Here is a 17,285-nt window from a genome sequence, read left to right as displayed (position 1 = left end):
CCGCACTTAGTATAAGTTAGAGTAAAAGCTATCTAGCTGTAATTTTAATTTGAGGATCTAAACAAGCTCTAATCTATTTACACAAATCCGAGCTTTCAAAAACAATCATATAAATTCATTTAATATAAATAATTAATGCACAACTAATATATATATATATATTACATATCATTGAAAGGAATTAGGAAATCTATATTATTAAAATTCATTTCAGTAAATTCACAAATATTTAATTTTTTATGGCTTATTTATCAATTGTTGTCAAAGTAACTAAACATGAGAACCAGTCTCAGATTCTAAATCTATTATTATTATTATTATTATTATTCTTCCAAATAAAAATTGTTTCTTATATATAGAATTTATGAAAATAATTATATAAATTCATTTAGTATAAATAATTAATGCACAACTAAAATATATGTATTTACTCTATTGGCTAATTCAATGAACTAGTACTTTGATATAAATGCAAACTTTGTTGAAGTGAAAGCCTAAATAAAAAAAAATTTCAAAGAGCACATGGTAGAACTTAATGCTATCTCACATGAGGCTCTGCTTTTATATATAAAAAATAGATACACACACACACACACACACACACACACACACACATATATATATATATATATTTTGGGAAACAAATACACACACAAGGAAGAGGGAAAATGGTGGCATATACACAACTCAATTGAGTACCTGCAAAAAGCAAAAGATGGCTTGGGTGGCATCGACCTAGGCACTTTGACGCCTAAGTTAGTGGCGACCTCAAATGGCATAATGGATAAAATTGCCCTAGGATTGCAGCTTGCTAATTCATTTATGTACAATGTTTCAGCAGACCAAGCCGAAGTGCATCAGCAATTTATTCCTGACCTCCAAAATTGAAGTACGGATCAAAATGGTTTTACCTGCATATTTTGGTCATCTAAGGTAATTGACTACAAAAGGTCAAATGTTCAGGCTTATTGTTTGATCATGACGATAGTAATGGTATGTCCATTGACACATGTTTATGTAGGCACAATTATCTCCAAGTGGTTACCTTGAATTTCTCTAGTGGCTCTGCGTATGGAGGCATTAATAGAGATAAGATGCACATCAGGAAAGGTAATTCCTGTTACAGTTTGTTGGAGCATTTTAATATTAAATAATTAAAATGAATAAATGTTATAACATAAAAGTAAAGATGTGAGAGTGAATATGGAAGATGAGGAGTTAGTGAAAATGTTTAATCCCACATTGAAAAGGAGAGAGACTATTTTATTCTTTTTAATTGTGGTGATTAATGGGTTAAAATGTATTGTCTTAGATATTGTGCTAGATACGTGCGCAATGGGGAGGTGAAGAGTGGAGGTTGGGTTATTGTATCCTGGGGGAGACAAGTTAGAGACGGTGCTTGAATCCCGAGTGCCGCGCCTCAGTCTAAACAGTGTTGTGTAATTTTTTTTTTTTTTTTTTTTTTACATTAATAATATCCAGAAATACTATTCAGTTTCTTGTTGTGTTATTTCCATTATTATTGTATTTGCACCAACAATTTTAAGGAGATTCAACACATGGAGCCTACACAAGAGAAACAAAATGAGCTTGTTGGAGATCTTAACAAGCCCTTTTGCTTTAAGGAAACCCACTTCAAGAGGTGGAAAGGAAATGTCCTCTTCTACTTGAGTCTTCTCAAAGTCTCCTACATCCTCACTGACAAGAATCTATCAAAAGTTCCTACCGATGAGATGAGTGAGGAAGAATACATTCTCCATCAAGAAAAAATAGATAAGTATACAAAAGATGAATATAATTGTCGCTCTTATCTATTGAATTGTCTTGCCAATTATTTCTATGATTATTATGATACAACTTACAATTCTGCTAAGAAAATTTGGAAAGCTTTACAAAACAAGTATGATACCGAGGAGGTAGGTGCAAAGAAGTATGCTACTAGTAGATTTTTCCGTTACCAAATGGTGGATGGAAAATCGGTGGTGGATCAAGCACAAGACTTCCAAATGATTGTGGCAGAATTGAGATCCGAAGGCATAAAGATTGGAGACAATTTGGTGGTAGCTGGCATAATTGATAAACTACCACAATCTTGGAGGGAGTTCCAAAAGACTTTGCGGCACAAACAAAAGGAGACATCCTTAGAGACTTTGATCACACGCATCCTTGTGGAGGAGGAGGCTAGATAACAAGATGCGCTCATGACACAAGAAAGCAACGGTAATTCCACCACAAAGGTAAACCTTATTTCAGCCAATAATAATATGCCCAAAAATCATTTTCCTAGAAATGGTCAATTGAAACCTAAAAGAGAGCCTTTAAAAATAATAATAGACCTCAAGGAAGGGGAAACCCGAATAAAAATTACAATAAGAACCAAGGACCCCCTTCACAAGATCAATTTAATAGATCTTGTTTTGTCTGTGGCAAGAGTGGGCATATTGCTCGATTTTGCAAATTTCGGAAACATGAATCTGTCCCACAGGCTAATGTAACTGAAGAGCCTTTAGTGGCTATGATTACAGATATCAATATGGTGCAATATGTTGAAGGGTGGTGGGCAGATTCTGGTGCTAATAGGCATGTCTGCCATGACAAAAATTGGTTCAAATTGTACACTCCTTTTGAAAAAGAAAAAACTGTTATGCTTGGTGACTCTAGCAAAACCAAAGTTCTTAGGAGTGGTGAGGTTGAATTGAAATTCACTTCTGGACGAGTGCCAACATTGAAAGATGTTCTTTACACTCCGTCCATGAGGAAGAATTTGATGTCAAGTTTTTTGCTTAACAAGGCTGGCTTCAAGCAAATTATGGAATCTGATAATTATGTAGTCACTAAAAAGGGATTATTTGTGGGCAAGGGTTATGCTTGTGATGGAATGTTTAAATTGAATGTTGAGAATAATAAAACATCTACTAGTTCAATTTATATGCTTTCTTCTATTAATTTTTGGCATGCTCGTTTGTGTCATATAAATAGTAGATATGTGGGAATCATGAGTAGTTTAGGATTAATTCCAAGACTGTCAAAAGATTTTGAAAAATGTGAAACTTGTAGTTAAGCTAAGATTACAAAAAGGCCTCATAAATATGTTGTGAGAAATACCGAATTGCTTGAGTAAATTCACTTTGATTTATGTGAATTTGAGGGAATTTTAACTCATGGAGGAAATAGATATATTATCACTTTTATTGATGATTTCTTAAAATATACAACTAGTTATTTGTTGAAAAATAAAAGTGATGCTTTTAAAAAATTTCAAGATTTTTTAAAAGAAGTTGAAAATCAACTCAGTAGAAAAATAAAATAAATAAGAAGTGATAGAGGTCGTGAGTATGAATCAAGTGCATTCAACTCATATGTTTAGTCTTTGGGATTTATCCACGAAACTACTGCACCATATTCACCTGCTTCTAATGGTGTGGCTAAAAGAAAAAACAGAACTTTAATTGAGTTAATAAATGTCATGTTAATTGAATCTAGTGCACCTTTACATTTTTGGGGTGAAACTATTTTAACTGCATGTCATGTTTTGAATAGAGTGCCACATAAAAAGTCACACACCACACATTTTGAGATGTGGAAAGAACATAAGCCAAATTTGGGATATTTGAGAGTATGGGGTTGTCTTGCTTATATAAGGCTTACTGACTCTAAAATGCCTAAATTAGGTATAAGAGCTACTACTTGTGTTTTTCTTGGTTATGCAATTAATAGTGCAGCCTATAGATTTTTTGATCTTAAAAACAAAATAATTTTGAATCTGGTGATGCAATTTTTCATGAAGAAAAATTTCCTTTTAAATTGAAAAATAGTGGGGGTGAAGAAAATATTTTGTCATAACCTAGTTCTTCTACTTCACATTTACAAAATCAAGAAAATTTTGAAATGGAACCTAGAAGGAGTAAAAAAGCTAGAGTTGAAAAAGATTTTGGTCCTGATTATTATGTTTTTAACATTGAGGAAAATCCCCAAAATTTAAAAGAGGCTTTAACATCACCTGATGCTATATTTTGGAAAGAGGCTGTAAATGATGAGATAGAATCTCTAATTTCTAATAGAACTTGGAAATTAGTAGATCTTCCACTGGATTATAAGACCATAGGTTGTAAATGGGTCCTTAGAAAAAAGTTGAAACCGGATGGATCAATAGATAAGTTTAAAGCTAGACTTGTTGCAAAAGGCTTTAAACAAAAAGCTGTTCTTGATTTCTTTGATACTTTTTCTCCGGTAACAAGAATTACATCTATTAGATTGTTAATTGCTATTGCTACAATTTTTGATTTGAAAATTCATCAAATGGATGTAAAAACTGCTTTTCTAAATGGAGACCTAGAAGAAGAGATTTATATGGATCAACCCGAAGGCTTTGTAGAGCCTGGACAAGAAAGCAAGGTATGTAAGCTAACTAAATCCCTATATGGCTTAAAACAAGCACCTAAGCAGTGGCATGAAAAGTTTGATTCTTGCATGATTGTGAATGATTATAAATCAAATGAATGTGATAAATGTATTTATTCTAAATAATGGAATAATTTACATGTTATTATTAGCCTCTATGTGTATGATATGTTGATTTTTGGCTCAAATATGCATGTTATAAATGAGACAAAAAATATGCTTAAAAGCCATTTTGATATTAAAGATCTTGGTGAGGCTAATTTTATTTTGGGCATGAAAATTACAAAAGCATGTGATGGAATATATCTTGATCAATCACACTATGTTGAGAAAATATTGAGAAAATATAATTTTCATGATCACAAAAGTGTAGCTACTCCTTTTGATTCTAGTGTTCATTTATTTCCTGTGAATTATGATGAAGAGATTTTTAATCAAAATGATTATGCTAGTATCATTGGTAGTTTGTATTATGCTATTGATTGTACTAGACCTGACATTGCATATGCAGTAGGAGTGCTTAACAGATTTACTAGCAAGCCTAGAAAAGATCAATGGCTAGCTATTGAGCGAGTCATGAGATATTTAATTGGTACCAAAAACTATGGCTTATTTTATAAAAAGTACCTTGCTGTGATTGAAGGTTTTAGTGATGCCGATTGCAATACTTTGTTAGGTGATTCTCTCTCTACCATTGGTTATATTTTTACCTTAGGTAGTGGTGCTATTTGTTGGAAATCTAAAAAGCAAACAATAATTGCTAATTCAACCATGGAAGCTGAATTAATAGCATTAGCTTTAGCTAGTGAAGAGGCAAATTGGCTTAGAGATTTGTTATATAAATTCCACTATGGGAAAAGCCATTTCCACCTATATTAATTCATTGTGATAGCGCTGCCACAATTGGTAGAGTTAAAAACCGTTACTACAATGGTAAATCTAGACCTATAAGAAGAAAGTACAGTATTGTGCGATCTTATTTGAGTAGTGGCATCATAACTGTAGATTATATTAAATCTAATGATAATCTTGCAGATCCATTTACTAAGGCCTTGGCAAAAGATAGAGTCTGGAATACATCGAGGGGGATGGGACTAAAGTCCATAGAATCATGAGTCATGTATGAGGATACCCAACCCAAGGGCCAGAGATCCTAAAAATTGGGTTCAATGAGAAAAATGAATCATACGATGGTCGTAAGAAACGCACAATTTATTTATTTTTAATTATTTATTTTGTATATAATTTTTTAATTATTCATCCCTATGATATAAGTGCATTTATCTCGTAATGTGGAGAGGTTGAGTAAAAAACTCTTAATGAAATTTGTAGCTCATATGAGTGGGGTGTCAGAATTATAGGAGCACCCTTGACAAAATTTCACCTATGTGAGTGTGGGGGTGGGGCTGCTCTCTATGAGATTTGGACTTAGTCTCAAATACACTCATGAAATCGGGATCAGCACACGACCGTAAAGTGCTAGCTATAAAAGCTCATGTCAACACCTAGGTTATTATGTGTAAGCAGTGACGCTTAATTTTCCTAAAGCAGTCCTAGTTCAAGTTGGAGACCACTACGACTCTGGAGTTAAGATCGTTGTTTTACTAAGTGAAGGTTCAATGCAGAGCTCACCTTCATAATGCATAGTAACCCATCTTTGCCTGATAATCTCTCTTTAACTAAAAAATTTAATATTAAAATGAGTGGGGGATTGTTGGAGCATTTTAATATTAAATAATTAAAATGAATAAATGTTATAACATAAATGTAAAGATGTGGGAGTGAATATGGAAGATAAGGAGTTAGTGAAAATATTTAATCCCACATTGAAAATGAGAGAGACTATTTTATTCTTTTTAATTGTTGTAATTAATGGGCTAAAATGTATTGTCTCAGATATTGAGCTAGATACGTGCGCAAGGGGGAGGTGAAGAGTGGAGGTTACAATGTTTAACCAACCAAGGGCTTGAATCTCCTTAAAGAGAGCAAGTGTCGTGCCTCAGTCCAAACAGTGTTGAGTAATTCTTTTGTTTTTTTTACATTAATAATATTCAGAAGTATTATTTAGTTTCTCGTTGTGTTATTTTCATTATCATTGTATTTGCATCAACATAGTTTACTGAAAAGTTCCTTGAAGAAGTCATATAGTTTTCGTTCATCAAAAGTCACAACAAACAAAAATATATATACTTGTTATATTTAATTTGCACACATTCTAAGCTCTGAAGTTGAGAATCTGATGTTTACTACTGTATAAAGCAGCTTTTTCAAGCACCCTAGATAAGGTAGACCTTCATTTCAAGAAGGTAAGATTACATATATATATATATATATATGCTTTTTTAGTTTTTTTACATGGACTACTTTCTAATGTGTTTTAACTAGTAGAGTAGGCAGGATATTGGCATGCGAAAGGTAATTGGACAAGCGGTTCAGTTTCAGTTGACTTTCATAAAATCCAGGTCTACAAATATTTGCCTTGGAAGCTCCATCAGAGAACTTTTCTTGTAGTACACCTACTGGAATATATGCAGTTTAAGCAAACTGCTACAATTGATGAGTCTTGTGTATGGAAGTCACAATCTTTTGTGATCTAGCTAATGTAAACGTGAAATTTGTAGCTAAATGGTGCAGACTTATATAATTAATTTGATGCCCAGCAAAAAAAAAAAAAAAAAAAAAAAGAGTAAGGAAACGAAGAACAATAAGAGGGAGACATTCGTTGTTTGACTGTTAGATATATGGAAGAAATATCTGTTCAGGCAATCAGCACATGATTGATAACATTATGTGATTATTTGGTATTCATTTTCTTGAACTTCCGGATTAAGTTTCCAGCTTATGGTTTAAAAGCAACTGTCATATTCGTGATCTAGTATTGCACACACTTCAAACTTCTGATTGTTTGTGATTAGGGGTGTGACTTAAAGAGTGAATGATAGTGGTTACAGAGTAGTTTTCTGCGTCCCCACTGTTTAAATGTCTAGAGATGTTTCTGGGAAATGCTTCGTCATTGCTGAGCTTGGAAATGACACTTGTAGATAATAGAGTTGTTGAACATCACCTCCTTTGATTTTCATGATATTAACAGCTGAGTGAGCCTCTGTAGTTCAATTAAAATTTTTTTTTTTAGCCTTCTTTTTAATATATTCTGTACTTGTTTATGGAATGTTTCTATGTATTGAATGGAACTCGTCAGCTTGTTGATCATGAAAGTTTTTGACAAAGGTATGAGAGAGTTTGAGTGAGCATTAGTCAATCTCGTCTGCATAGTGTTCTTTTTTTCCTTCGGTTTGTCAAAGATGTAGGTGCCGCCCATTGCCCAATGAAAACGAATGTAAACCCACTCTCGTAAGGACTGTTGAGCATAGGGGGATTGAGATCCTTAAAAGAGCTTTAAGCTCTAAAGCTTCTTTAACAATCAAATAAAAAAACGAACTTCTGGGTACTAAAGCTAAAAACAGTTTTAAGGCTAAAGCTGAAATTTGGAGGAAGTGATGCATTAGATTTTGGTTTTACATTACTGTTTATGTTTGATTTATAAATTTAGAACTTTAAGGTACTTCATTGTAATTTGCTTTGTAAATACTAAAAACAATAAAGAACTTTTCTATTAAAGCTCTTGCAAAATCTGTACTACTAAAAGCTTTACAATTAAGTTCTCGTTTGGCATTTTTATAGAAAGTAGAGTTTCTAAGGATAGAACTTTAAACAATGGAGGTGAACAGCTCAATCTAAACAAATATGATTTTTAAGACAAACAGTGATCATGAATTCTTAGCCATCCGATGCACAGTTGCTTTTTTTTTTTTTTTTTGGTTGTCAACATCATAACTATGAGTTGAAGATATATTTTAATCCAAATCAAGATCCTTTACCTTTCAAAGCAAATTGGAGGGGGTCCATTCTTTTTTGAAGATATAATTTGTCATGAATTTAAAGATGTATATGGTATCATTGTATTTGATATTATTTTATTTAATAAAGGACGAAAACGGATTTTAACTTGATATTGTATACATTTTTAGATTAATAAATAAATAAATCTTTTCAAATGAAAAATATCACAATACAAATAACAAATATTCCCAAATTAACCAATAAATTGGAATTAAAATAGTTTTTTTTTTTTTTTTGAAAAACAAACAAAATGTTAAACACACACACTTAATTACACTCTTTTACCAAGCTCAAACACAATACAAGTAAATTTTTTTTTTTTTTTTTTTTGTTTGGTTACACTAGTAAAAATAGTTAAGAAAACTAAAATACTAGTTTTGTACAATTGATATAAAACTATATTTCTTATGCAATTTCTTATGCAAAAAACTTCAACAATTAATTCAAATAATTGGTCTCTTATCATTTATCTTCAATAATAATAATAATAATAATAATAATAATAATAATAATAATAATAATAACAATAACAATTTGGTTTTACATGATATTCCTATTCTATCCTTTATGTTACTAATTTATTACTTTTTCATTTTCTTCTTTCACGTGCCAAATAAGTAGAAGTGTAAGACCACTGCTTCTCTTTTCTTTTCCTCTCTATGCATTCATACTCAAGGAAAGATTTTTTCCCCCTTTCCTTTTCCCTTTCCCTTTCGTTTCTCTTACTCTTTTGCTTTTCCTTTGGTGCATTCAAACACTAAAGTAAATAACATTTTTGAAGTTGTAAAAAGGACATGTCAATTAAGGAGGCAACAAAAGAGTATGATTTTGGATATGATAGAATAATATAAACATGTGGCCAACTCTAATTAGTTTGTTGAGAATCTATAGTGGACTACAAAGTTTTTGGCCTAAGGCTTGGTTATTGTTATTTTTACATTTTGTTTAATTTATTTGAAGCATCAATTAACTTTTCCACAAGTTCTCCAAATAAGAAAAAATAAATTTGTGGACCCAAACTCGATTTTCTGCAAAATTGGCCTCTCAAATCATTAAATTGGAGTTAAACAAGCAAAAGAGCAGCTAATGGCTGAATTTGCAACCAGAAAACTTCCAGCAAAGTGTTCCTAATTGATATGATATCTGTCAAAATTATAGCCATGTAATGTAAGGCCATGCTTATATACAAAGAAAACTCTGATTATAGGTTGTGAGGTCGTTTTCCATATATCAGTCATTACTGCACTCTTGTCCTCGTAGACTAATAGGTATAGTGTGTTTCAATCCTCGTAGACTTATAAAAGTCTCTGAACATAAAACAATCCAATTGAAATTTTGTAAGCTTGAATCTGCTTGCTTTGCTAGCACAACCTCTAGGGAGATTGTTTTTGAGTTGTTTTCAGACTTCAAACAAACAAACAAGAATCAGAAAGCAAACATGGGTAAGAAATTAGATGCTTTCCTTGGAAAAATTAGCTTCAAGAAGTCAAAGTTCAGCAACCTGGTTAATCTTGCTGTCTCAAGAATTGCTGCACTTGAGAAGCAGCACCACGTCCGCTGTGGCCAAGCCCGCTCTGATGTCATTCAGCTCCTCAACCTTGGTCACCAAGAACGTGCTCTCCTTCGTGTAATTTCAATCATTGATGTCATTTTTTGCAGCTCTCTCTCTCCTGTATTCTTTCTAAATTTTTTGTTGGATTTTTAACAGGTTGAGGTTGTCATCAGGGAGCAAAACATGTTGGATGCATATGCTATGATAGAAAACTACTTCCATCTCTTGGTGGAGAGGGTTGTACTTGTTCAAAACAATAAGTTACTTTCATATCTTGCATTCTCTTCAAGTTAAATTTCATTAGTTCCGTACCAATTATATTGCTAAAGAACAACTTTTTCTTTTGTTATCATCTTCTCAGTCCATGTTGTTTAGACTTACTGGATGTACCCCAAAAGCACTATTTTCTTCTTACTGTGTTAACATCAGTCACTCATTTATGTGCATATTGTTTAGAGAATGTCCTAATGAGCTCAAGGAGGCAATATCAAGCTTGGTCTACGCAGCCTCAAGATGTGGAGAATTGCCAGAACTGCAAAAGATCAGAAGCATGTTCACATCAAGATTTGGGAAGGAATTCACCACACGCGCTGTTGAATTATGCACTAACTGTGGAGTAAATCCTAAGGTAGAGTTGAATACTTGAGCTTTTCCAGGTCACAAATTTATTTATCTTTTAACATCTAAGCCCAAAATAATGCTGCTTTTGGTCTTTCTAGATTGTAAAAAAGCTTTCTACCCGAAGGCTAAGCTTGGACAGCAAACTCAAAATGCTGAAAGAAATTGCTCCCACAAATGAAATCGCTATGCATCTTAAGAGAGAATCGTCTTTGGTTACTGAAGTAAGCAAGTAATATTATTAATAGTACTTATTCTTTTGAAAAAAAAAATCTGATCTCTAATTTGGGACCGTCCATACATGATATAGGAAGAGAAACTGGATGTGAACCGGAAGCAGAAGCAACCTGAGCCTAACAAATCAGCTAATCTAAATAATCCTCAACTACAAGCAGTCATTGATGATTTGCCTGATGAGCTAAAACAGGATTCAAACTTCTCTAAAACTATGGAAGCAAGGAAGAAATACAGTGATTTTGGTGCTGCAGCAGCAGCTGAAGCAGCTTTCATATTGGCAAGTCAAGCAGCAGCAGCTGCAAGAGCTGCTGTGGAACTATCACAACCTCAGTATAAAGCTCATGATGATGGATCTTCAAAATCTGACCCTCAAAGTTATAGAAATGCCGCTTTGGAGGGAAAGAAGCACATAAACAATGAATTCAATTATGACAAAATCCATGATATTGAAAACTTGAGCTCTAAATTAGCTGCTGAAAAAATGGCAGATAACAATTATAGTAGTCATGTCAAAGAAACTGGAGAGAGAAGCAGGAAAGCTGAAGTAGATAAGGAACTCTCTGCATCAAGTTTGAGCCCAATTGGTGACAACATGAGTGGGAGGAAGAAGACTTCACAAATACTGAGCCAAAATGAGATGTTGGGGAAAGAGAGAGGTTTTGTGAGGTTTAGTGATAGGAATACAAAGAATCAGGACACACATGACAGAAAGTCTAATGAGCAGAAATTTCAAACGTATCACAAAGCATCTACTATAGAAGGAGAATCTAGTTTAGAAAGCACAAATCACAAAGATTTCGCAAAGCACTTTGATTTAAGACTTTCAAACATAGGCAGGAGGCCACTTTCATCACGGAGTAGGCAACGAAGGCACTCTGCAACATATTGATGAAGTAAAATTATCTTGTCTGAGAGGTTTTAAGCTATTTAGACATTGCATAGAATATGCATGGTGTGTTTGTCTTTACTTGTTTCTCTATATAATTTATGATTATGTAAATTCAGCGTGATATTTTATTCCAAAAGTAGTATAGTACAAGTGAATCTTATGAGAATGCAAGCGTTGATAGTAGTCACGTTTGGTCATCACTATGAGCATATATGTACTCCTTGTTCTGGAGAAATATGGAGAAAAATTGAAAAACATAGACCACAACATTTTCGTCCTAACTTGGGAGTTGGGACCTCTTCCTACTTGTTGTACACAAAGTTAAACTCCACCCGTGTCTATTCTTAGTATTACATATTTTGTTCACAATCGGTCCCAAGTACAAAAAAGGAGGCTCGTGATAGGTAACCATCGTAAAATTAAGTTATTATGAATGGATACATTGCAAATACATGTTGGGGAGTCTCCTAAAATTAAATAGTGGAAAAATAATACTTGTGACTGTTCCTAATTAGTTTGTTAAGGAATGATAATCAAATTCAAAATTTGAGATTAAGGCCTGGTTGTAGTTGAGTCATTAAATAATATCAATCAATCTATATCTATCTATATCTATATATTACTAAAAGCTGAAGCGTAGCATTTAATGTTGCTATGCTCACATTGAGCCACATCAACAGCCATGTCATTTTCATCCTCTTTTCTAAATTTTTAATTCAATTTGAAAATAGTTTTTGCCAATTTTTAATTCAATTTCCAGCCCTCTCTACTTTAAAGTCTACTTCTTATACATTTAAATTCACTATAAAGCCCAGGCCCACTTCCAAAGCCTTTTCAGCTAACTCTCTTTGTCAAACCTGAATACTATTCCCTTTCCTTCTGTTACATGGAGCCCTATCTTTACTTTAAATTCCACCCACACCAAAGCCTTTTTAGCTAACTCCTTTTGTCAAACCGAAATGCTTTTCACAGTTACAACTTGTGCCTTTCCTTTTCAGGTTTAGTTTCTTCCCCTTCCCCACCTGTTTCAGCTTCTATTCTTTTGTTTCATCCACGCTATATATCACAGTTTCAGCTTTTGTTCTACTGTTTCACTCACGGTTTCATCTTCCTGTTCTACGGTTTCAGCTTCTATTTTCGCTTCTAACGGCAACCTCTCTGTCTTCCTTCCTCTCCTCACATCCATATAAATACTGACATAAGCCAGGTGATTCAGTTGAGGTATCCCTACATCCCAATTTCTTTTGTGCTCTATTCTTTTGCTTGATGGTTTTTTTTTTTTTTTTTCCTTTCTACGTTTGTTTCTGCCTTTTTTGTGTTGTGGTGTGGATGGTTGTTATGTTACATTTACTTTCTAAATCATTTTTGTTGGGTTGTTGAATTTGTTACTGCTGGGTTATTTAATTGGAGCACTGCTTCTTTTGGGTATGTCCATTCTGAGTTCTTTTAGGGATTTTCTAGGTTGGGAAAACCCAAAAATTGGGTATGTTCATTAAGCACGCAGAGATTTAGTTTGGCTGTCTATTTGGTTGCAACACCGGTGTGTTCTATGATATCAGTTTTTGATGTCTTTGTTTTAGACTAGGTTGAGAAGTCTACAAACAAAGACTTTCTGTTCTGTAATTTTTTCTACTTTACTAGATATGTTTTTTTAATGGTGGAATTCTTGAAATAAATAATGGAAACCAGTAGGCTATGATAGTTCTTTATGCATGAGAGGCCAACCCTTCACCCTTAAAATGTTTGACAAAATGCCTGAGCCAAATTGAAAAAAAGGGGGCTTAGGCTTCGTGGCATGGCTTATAAAGATAGTGTTGACATTAAGCATCCTCCAAGTTTTATTGTATATTTGTGGTCAAATGTTTCAAAGGAACAACCTAAAGACTGCATTAGGATTATCAAAGAGAAATGAAAACTATTAACACCAAGCTATTATTCTTGCCGTGAGAAATGCTACAAACACATTAAAGTTCAGTTGGTTTAACCACAGTTAACCTAATTAATCTTTAAATGAACACTCTTTATGATCTAGATCCACACACGAATCCAAGGCTCTTTTCTATTTTTCTATTTTTTTTTTTTGAAATGCCAGGCAAGCTTCAATAGATAAATACAAATTGATTAGGGTAAAGACTATTCATTCAAAGTATCCTTCTTGATCACATTCACAAATTGATTAGGGTAAGGACTATTCATTAACAAACCCCTACCACCTATTATTGAGAACCCATTTGGCTAAGTAATGAGCTGCTAGATTAGCTTCACAATTTATCCAAGAGAATGCCATTGGATTCAACTTTTTAGCCATATAACAAGTGTCTTTTACAATGCATATAGCTTGCCAAGGAACAGAGATAGGCCTTTCCCCTTCAAAGTTTTGTTAATAGCATTGATACAAATCTTTTGAGTCTCCTTCAGCTACTACTTTCCTCAAATTTAGTTCTTGGCTCAATAAAATTGCCCATCCAATTCCTTTTACCTCAGCTGCACACACTGTAGTGTTACATACCATCCTTTTGCCCCCAGCAATCACCTTGCCCTTCCAAATCCCTTCCAAGGCACTTTGTAGGCTATTTGCAACCTTAGTCATTGAGGGGCGAAGTACACTTTCACTTACACAATCCAATGCCAGGGACGCAATAAATGCCAGTGCCTCCATTTCCAATGGGGTAGGTGGTGGTACTTTTGGGTCCAAAAACCTGTGAATTTCCTTTTGGTTAGTGTATGGGACTACGAAATCAACTATAAGCCTTTGCTCACCACTAATAGTTTTCATAGATTTGGGTCAAATGTTTGATAGTCTGATTTAATAGAAGCAATCAAATCTTTTGTTTAGCAACCAGAATTAGGTCACCTTGATTTAACCTTCTAATTCAGTGTTTGACTATTTTGTTTCTCTGAAACTTTGATTTGTTTATCTCTCTCTGCCAATCACCCCTCCAAAAAATATTGCTTTATTATTTTGGCATGGAGTTGAGGACTTAATTAACTAGATTCTCTGTTACATGCACAAAAATTGTTTAACAAAATACCTAATTGTTTTGTTCCTTCTCTAGAATTAAGTCCAAAAATTGTAAATGGAGATGTTATTCTTACACAGTATATACATGGTCTTGGTAGTATATAATGTCCATTTAGCACATGGTTTATTTTAGATTTTGTTTTTTTTTTTAATGTGTGATGTACTTCTTTTTGTAGAATTGCTTTCTTGGTTTTAATCCTTATTTGAAAGTAGGAACATAGACAAGAAAAGCTAAGATTCACTTAATTTTCTATCATTTTGTCTTGGTAAGAATTTTCTTTTCTCCCTTTTGTTTAGTATATATATACTCATTGGCTTGAATTCAAGCTTGACTCACATTACTAATCAATTATAGAATACATGACGGAGCATGCTCAATGTCTAACAAGTACACATGACATGACAGCACATGCACCATGTCTTTCAAACAATCAATACGTAAAATCCATTTACAATCTATGAACCCAACTATGTTACCTATCATATTAGGTGAAAGCTATGTTATTCTATTCAGATTAAGTTCTTGGTCTTAGGTTCTTAAAAGCTTTCTTTGCATTGTCTATGCTGGTAATTATTTGTGTGCTTCATTAATGGTATGTACTTAAATGACTCAAAGCAGTTTTACCATATATTTTTTAACAAATTTGCATTTAAATTTATATTTTTGTTTGTTTTTTTAGGGCCTGGTTTTAGTTTTGGTTTGGTATAAACTTGAAACAAATGCCACAAATATTTGGATTTGTGACTTTTGTATCCTTATTGTTTGAATAAAACTATATGGTACCATTTAAACATGTTTCATATAAGCTTTTGAGGTCTCAGGTCATGTTATATTTAAATATGACAAAAGATAGAACCATTTTCCACCTTAGTACAGTTAGTACTGGTGTTTTATATATAACTTAGGTAAATTGAATTTGTTTTGTGTGTATGCTCACTTTTGTTATTTATTTCTAAATTTCATGAGGAAGACTAATAAAATACTTATTTTTCATTATGATTTTTAATATATTGGATTTTTAAAAATAAATCAATAGTTGGGGTCAAGTTATTTAAACCATACATGTCTCCGTTTAATTTTCTTTCTTGGTTGCTTTGTACTTCCTACCATTTAAGAGATTAAATATTTTTTCCTTGCTTTGTCTAATTTTACTTATTGTTGACTTCTTCAAAGAGTAGTATTACAAAAAATAAAAAATAAAATGAGAAAGGGAGAATTAGAGGTTGTGGGTCATAAGTTGTAGCCATATCCATTAGAATTTGAAGTTGGGTTATGCTTAAATAAGTTAGGCTCAAATTATTTGCAAGGACTTCCACAATTTTGGGCATGTTTGGGGTGGACATAGTTGACACTATTCTCCTTCTAGGCTAGATTTGTAATCAATAATAATGGTTAGGTGCTTTTTTTTTTTTAATGTACTGTTGTGTATTGATGAGATTGTCCTCATTCAAGTAGTTAGCCATTTGCTCTAACATCTAAATTTAGAATGATGTCCAGGGGCTATCATGGTTGTTAAAGCATCAAAGCCAATTGTAGTGGTTGATGCGTATGGGTTTTTAAAGTACAAAAAGTAAAATGTTTGTGAGTTTTATTTAGTTTCCAACTTATAATAAATAAATTTTGTGTTTCACATTCATGAGGTGAAGTGTTGTTTGACTGGCCCGTCCTTATAAAACATGCGTAAAACTGTGATTTGAATAGGAAAATATGACAAAATCCTATTTGTTATTGGTGCAATTGTTGTGAGAAGTCCAAATTATCTAGATAGGTAATTTGCAATGATGATTGTATGGTCTAGAAGTTCTATTATCTTTGTGATGATTGGATTTTGATGCATTGCTAATTTGATTTTCCACTAAAGAATAGTAAAATGTTTTGGATTCTTCCCTTTGTCAAGAGATCACATTAATAGGCTTGTCACACTCTCTCTCCCCTTAGCTCTCAATTTGTGACATTCATTTTCTCTAATTATTTTCTTTTTCCGCCTTTTCTATTTGTTTACATAGCCAAATATATCATAGGATTTATCTTAATAAAATATTTTTATGGGAATAGATTTTTTATGTTTATTTTTTTTAATGCAACTTCAATTTGTTTGATAGTTGGAGATTATTGGATTTGAATCTTGAATGTCTCCATTGGAAACACTAAGAGGTGCCAATTAGTTGAATTACAAAGTTTGTGGTGGATTTTGCCAATTTGAGTTTGACTCAATCTTAATATCTTTAATTGTAAATTTATTGATATTAAGATGTAAGCGCAATTGTATATTTATTTGATTTATTGATTCTTTTGTAATACTTATTAAACCAAATTGACTCTCAAAAAAAACTTATTAAACCAAATGTAAGAGCACATTATGATTATTATAATATATTACTTCATAATATTTGTATGTACCTCATTTTTAATGATATTGTGTGTAAAATTTTGACTATTTCATCACAAGAAATGTTCAAATTACATTTTTCATCTTATATTGGAGATGATAGCTTTCAATAGTTGAAATTAGAGAGATGTTTAAACCTGAACATGATAACATTTGATCTAAAATAATCCCGTGCAACGCACGGGTTAGCGACTAGTTTAATGTAATTCCGGTGCGGATGCAAATATATACAAATGGTAAGAACAGGTACAAAAATAGAAGGTATGGTTGTACACT

At 32.8% G+C, this 17,285-nt stretch overlaps 1 protein-coding gene and 1 long non-coding RNA gene across 2 annotated transcripts; both read left to right on the top strand.

The window, feature by feature from the left end:
* The first annotated feature begins 9,632 nt into the window (after nucleotides 1-9,632).
* LOC112025847 (uncharacterized) lies at nucleotides 9,633-11,733 on the top strand. The gene is made up of 5 exons (XM_024058531.2): nucleotides 9,633-9,928; nucleotides 10,010-10,113; nucleotides 10,310-10,481; nucleotides 10,573-10,695; nucleotides 10,782-11,733. Exons 1-5 carry the CDS (start codon nucleotides 9,740-9,742, stop codon nucleotides 11,595-11,597), a joined length of 1,404 nt encoding a protein of 467 aa, XP_023914299.1. The 5' UTR covers nucleotides 9,633-9,739; the 3' UTR covers nucleotides 11,598-11,733.
* Nucleotides 11,734-12,606: 873 nt separating this feature from the next.
* Nucleotides 12,607-16,965, top strand: LOC136062838 (uncharacterized). Its single transcript, XR_010624567.1, has 2 exons — nucleotides 12,607-12,818; nucleotides 16,723-16,965. It is a non-coding gene; the product is annotated as an uncharacterized LOC136062838 (long non-coding RNA).
* Nucleotides 16,966-17,285: the final 320 nt, after the last annotated feature.

This window comes from Quercus suber, unplaced genomic scaffold (assembly GCF_002906115.3).
Source record: "Quercus suber isolate HL8 unplaced genomic scaffold, Cork oak 2.0 scaffold_458, whole genome shotgun sequence".
Classification (NCBI taxonomy): Eukaryota; Viridiplantae; Streptophyta; class Magnoliopsida; order Fagales; family Fagaceae; genus Quercus; species Quercus suber.
This window is presented reverse-complemented; position numbering and strand designations above follow the sequence as displayed.

What these genes read in the sequence shown, in the direction of transcription:
- LOC112025847 (XM_024058531.2), top strand. Translation starts at nt 9,740, where the DNA reads ATGGGTAAGAAATTAGATGCTTTCCTTGGAAAAATTAGCTTCAAGAAG. An exon ending in ACTGTGGAGTAAATCCTAAG is followed by an intron (nt 10,482 to 10,572) that starts GTAGAGTTGAAT and finishes TGGTCTTTCTAG; the next exon opens with ATTGTAAAAAAGCTTTCTAC. An exon ending in AATCGTCTTTGGTTACTGAA is followed by an intron (nt 10,696 to 10,781) that starts GTAAGCAAGTAA and finishes TACATGATATAG; the next exon opens with GAAGAGAAACTGGATGTGAA.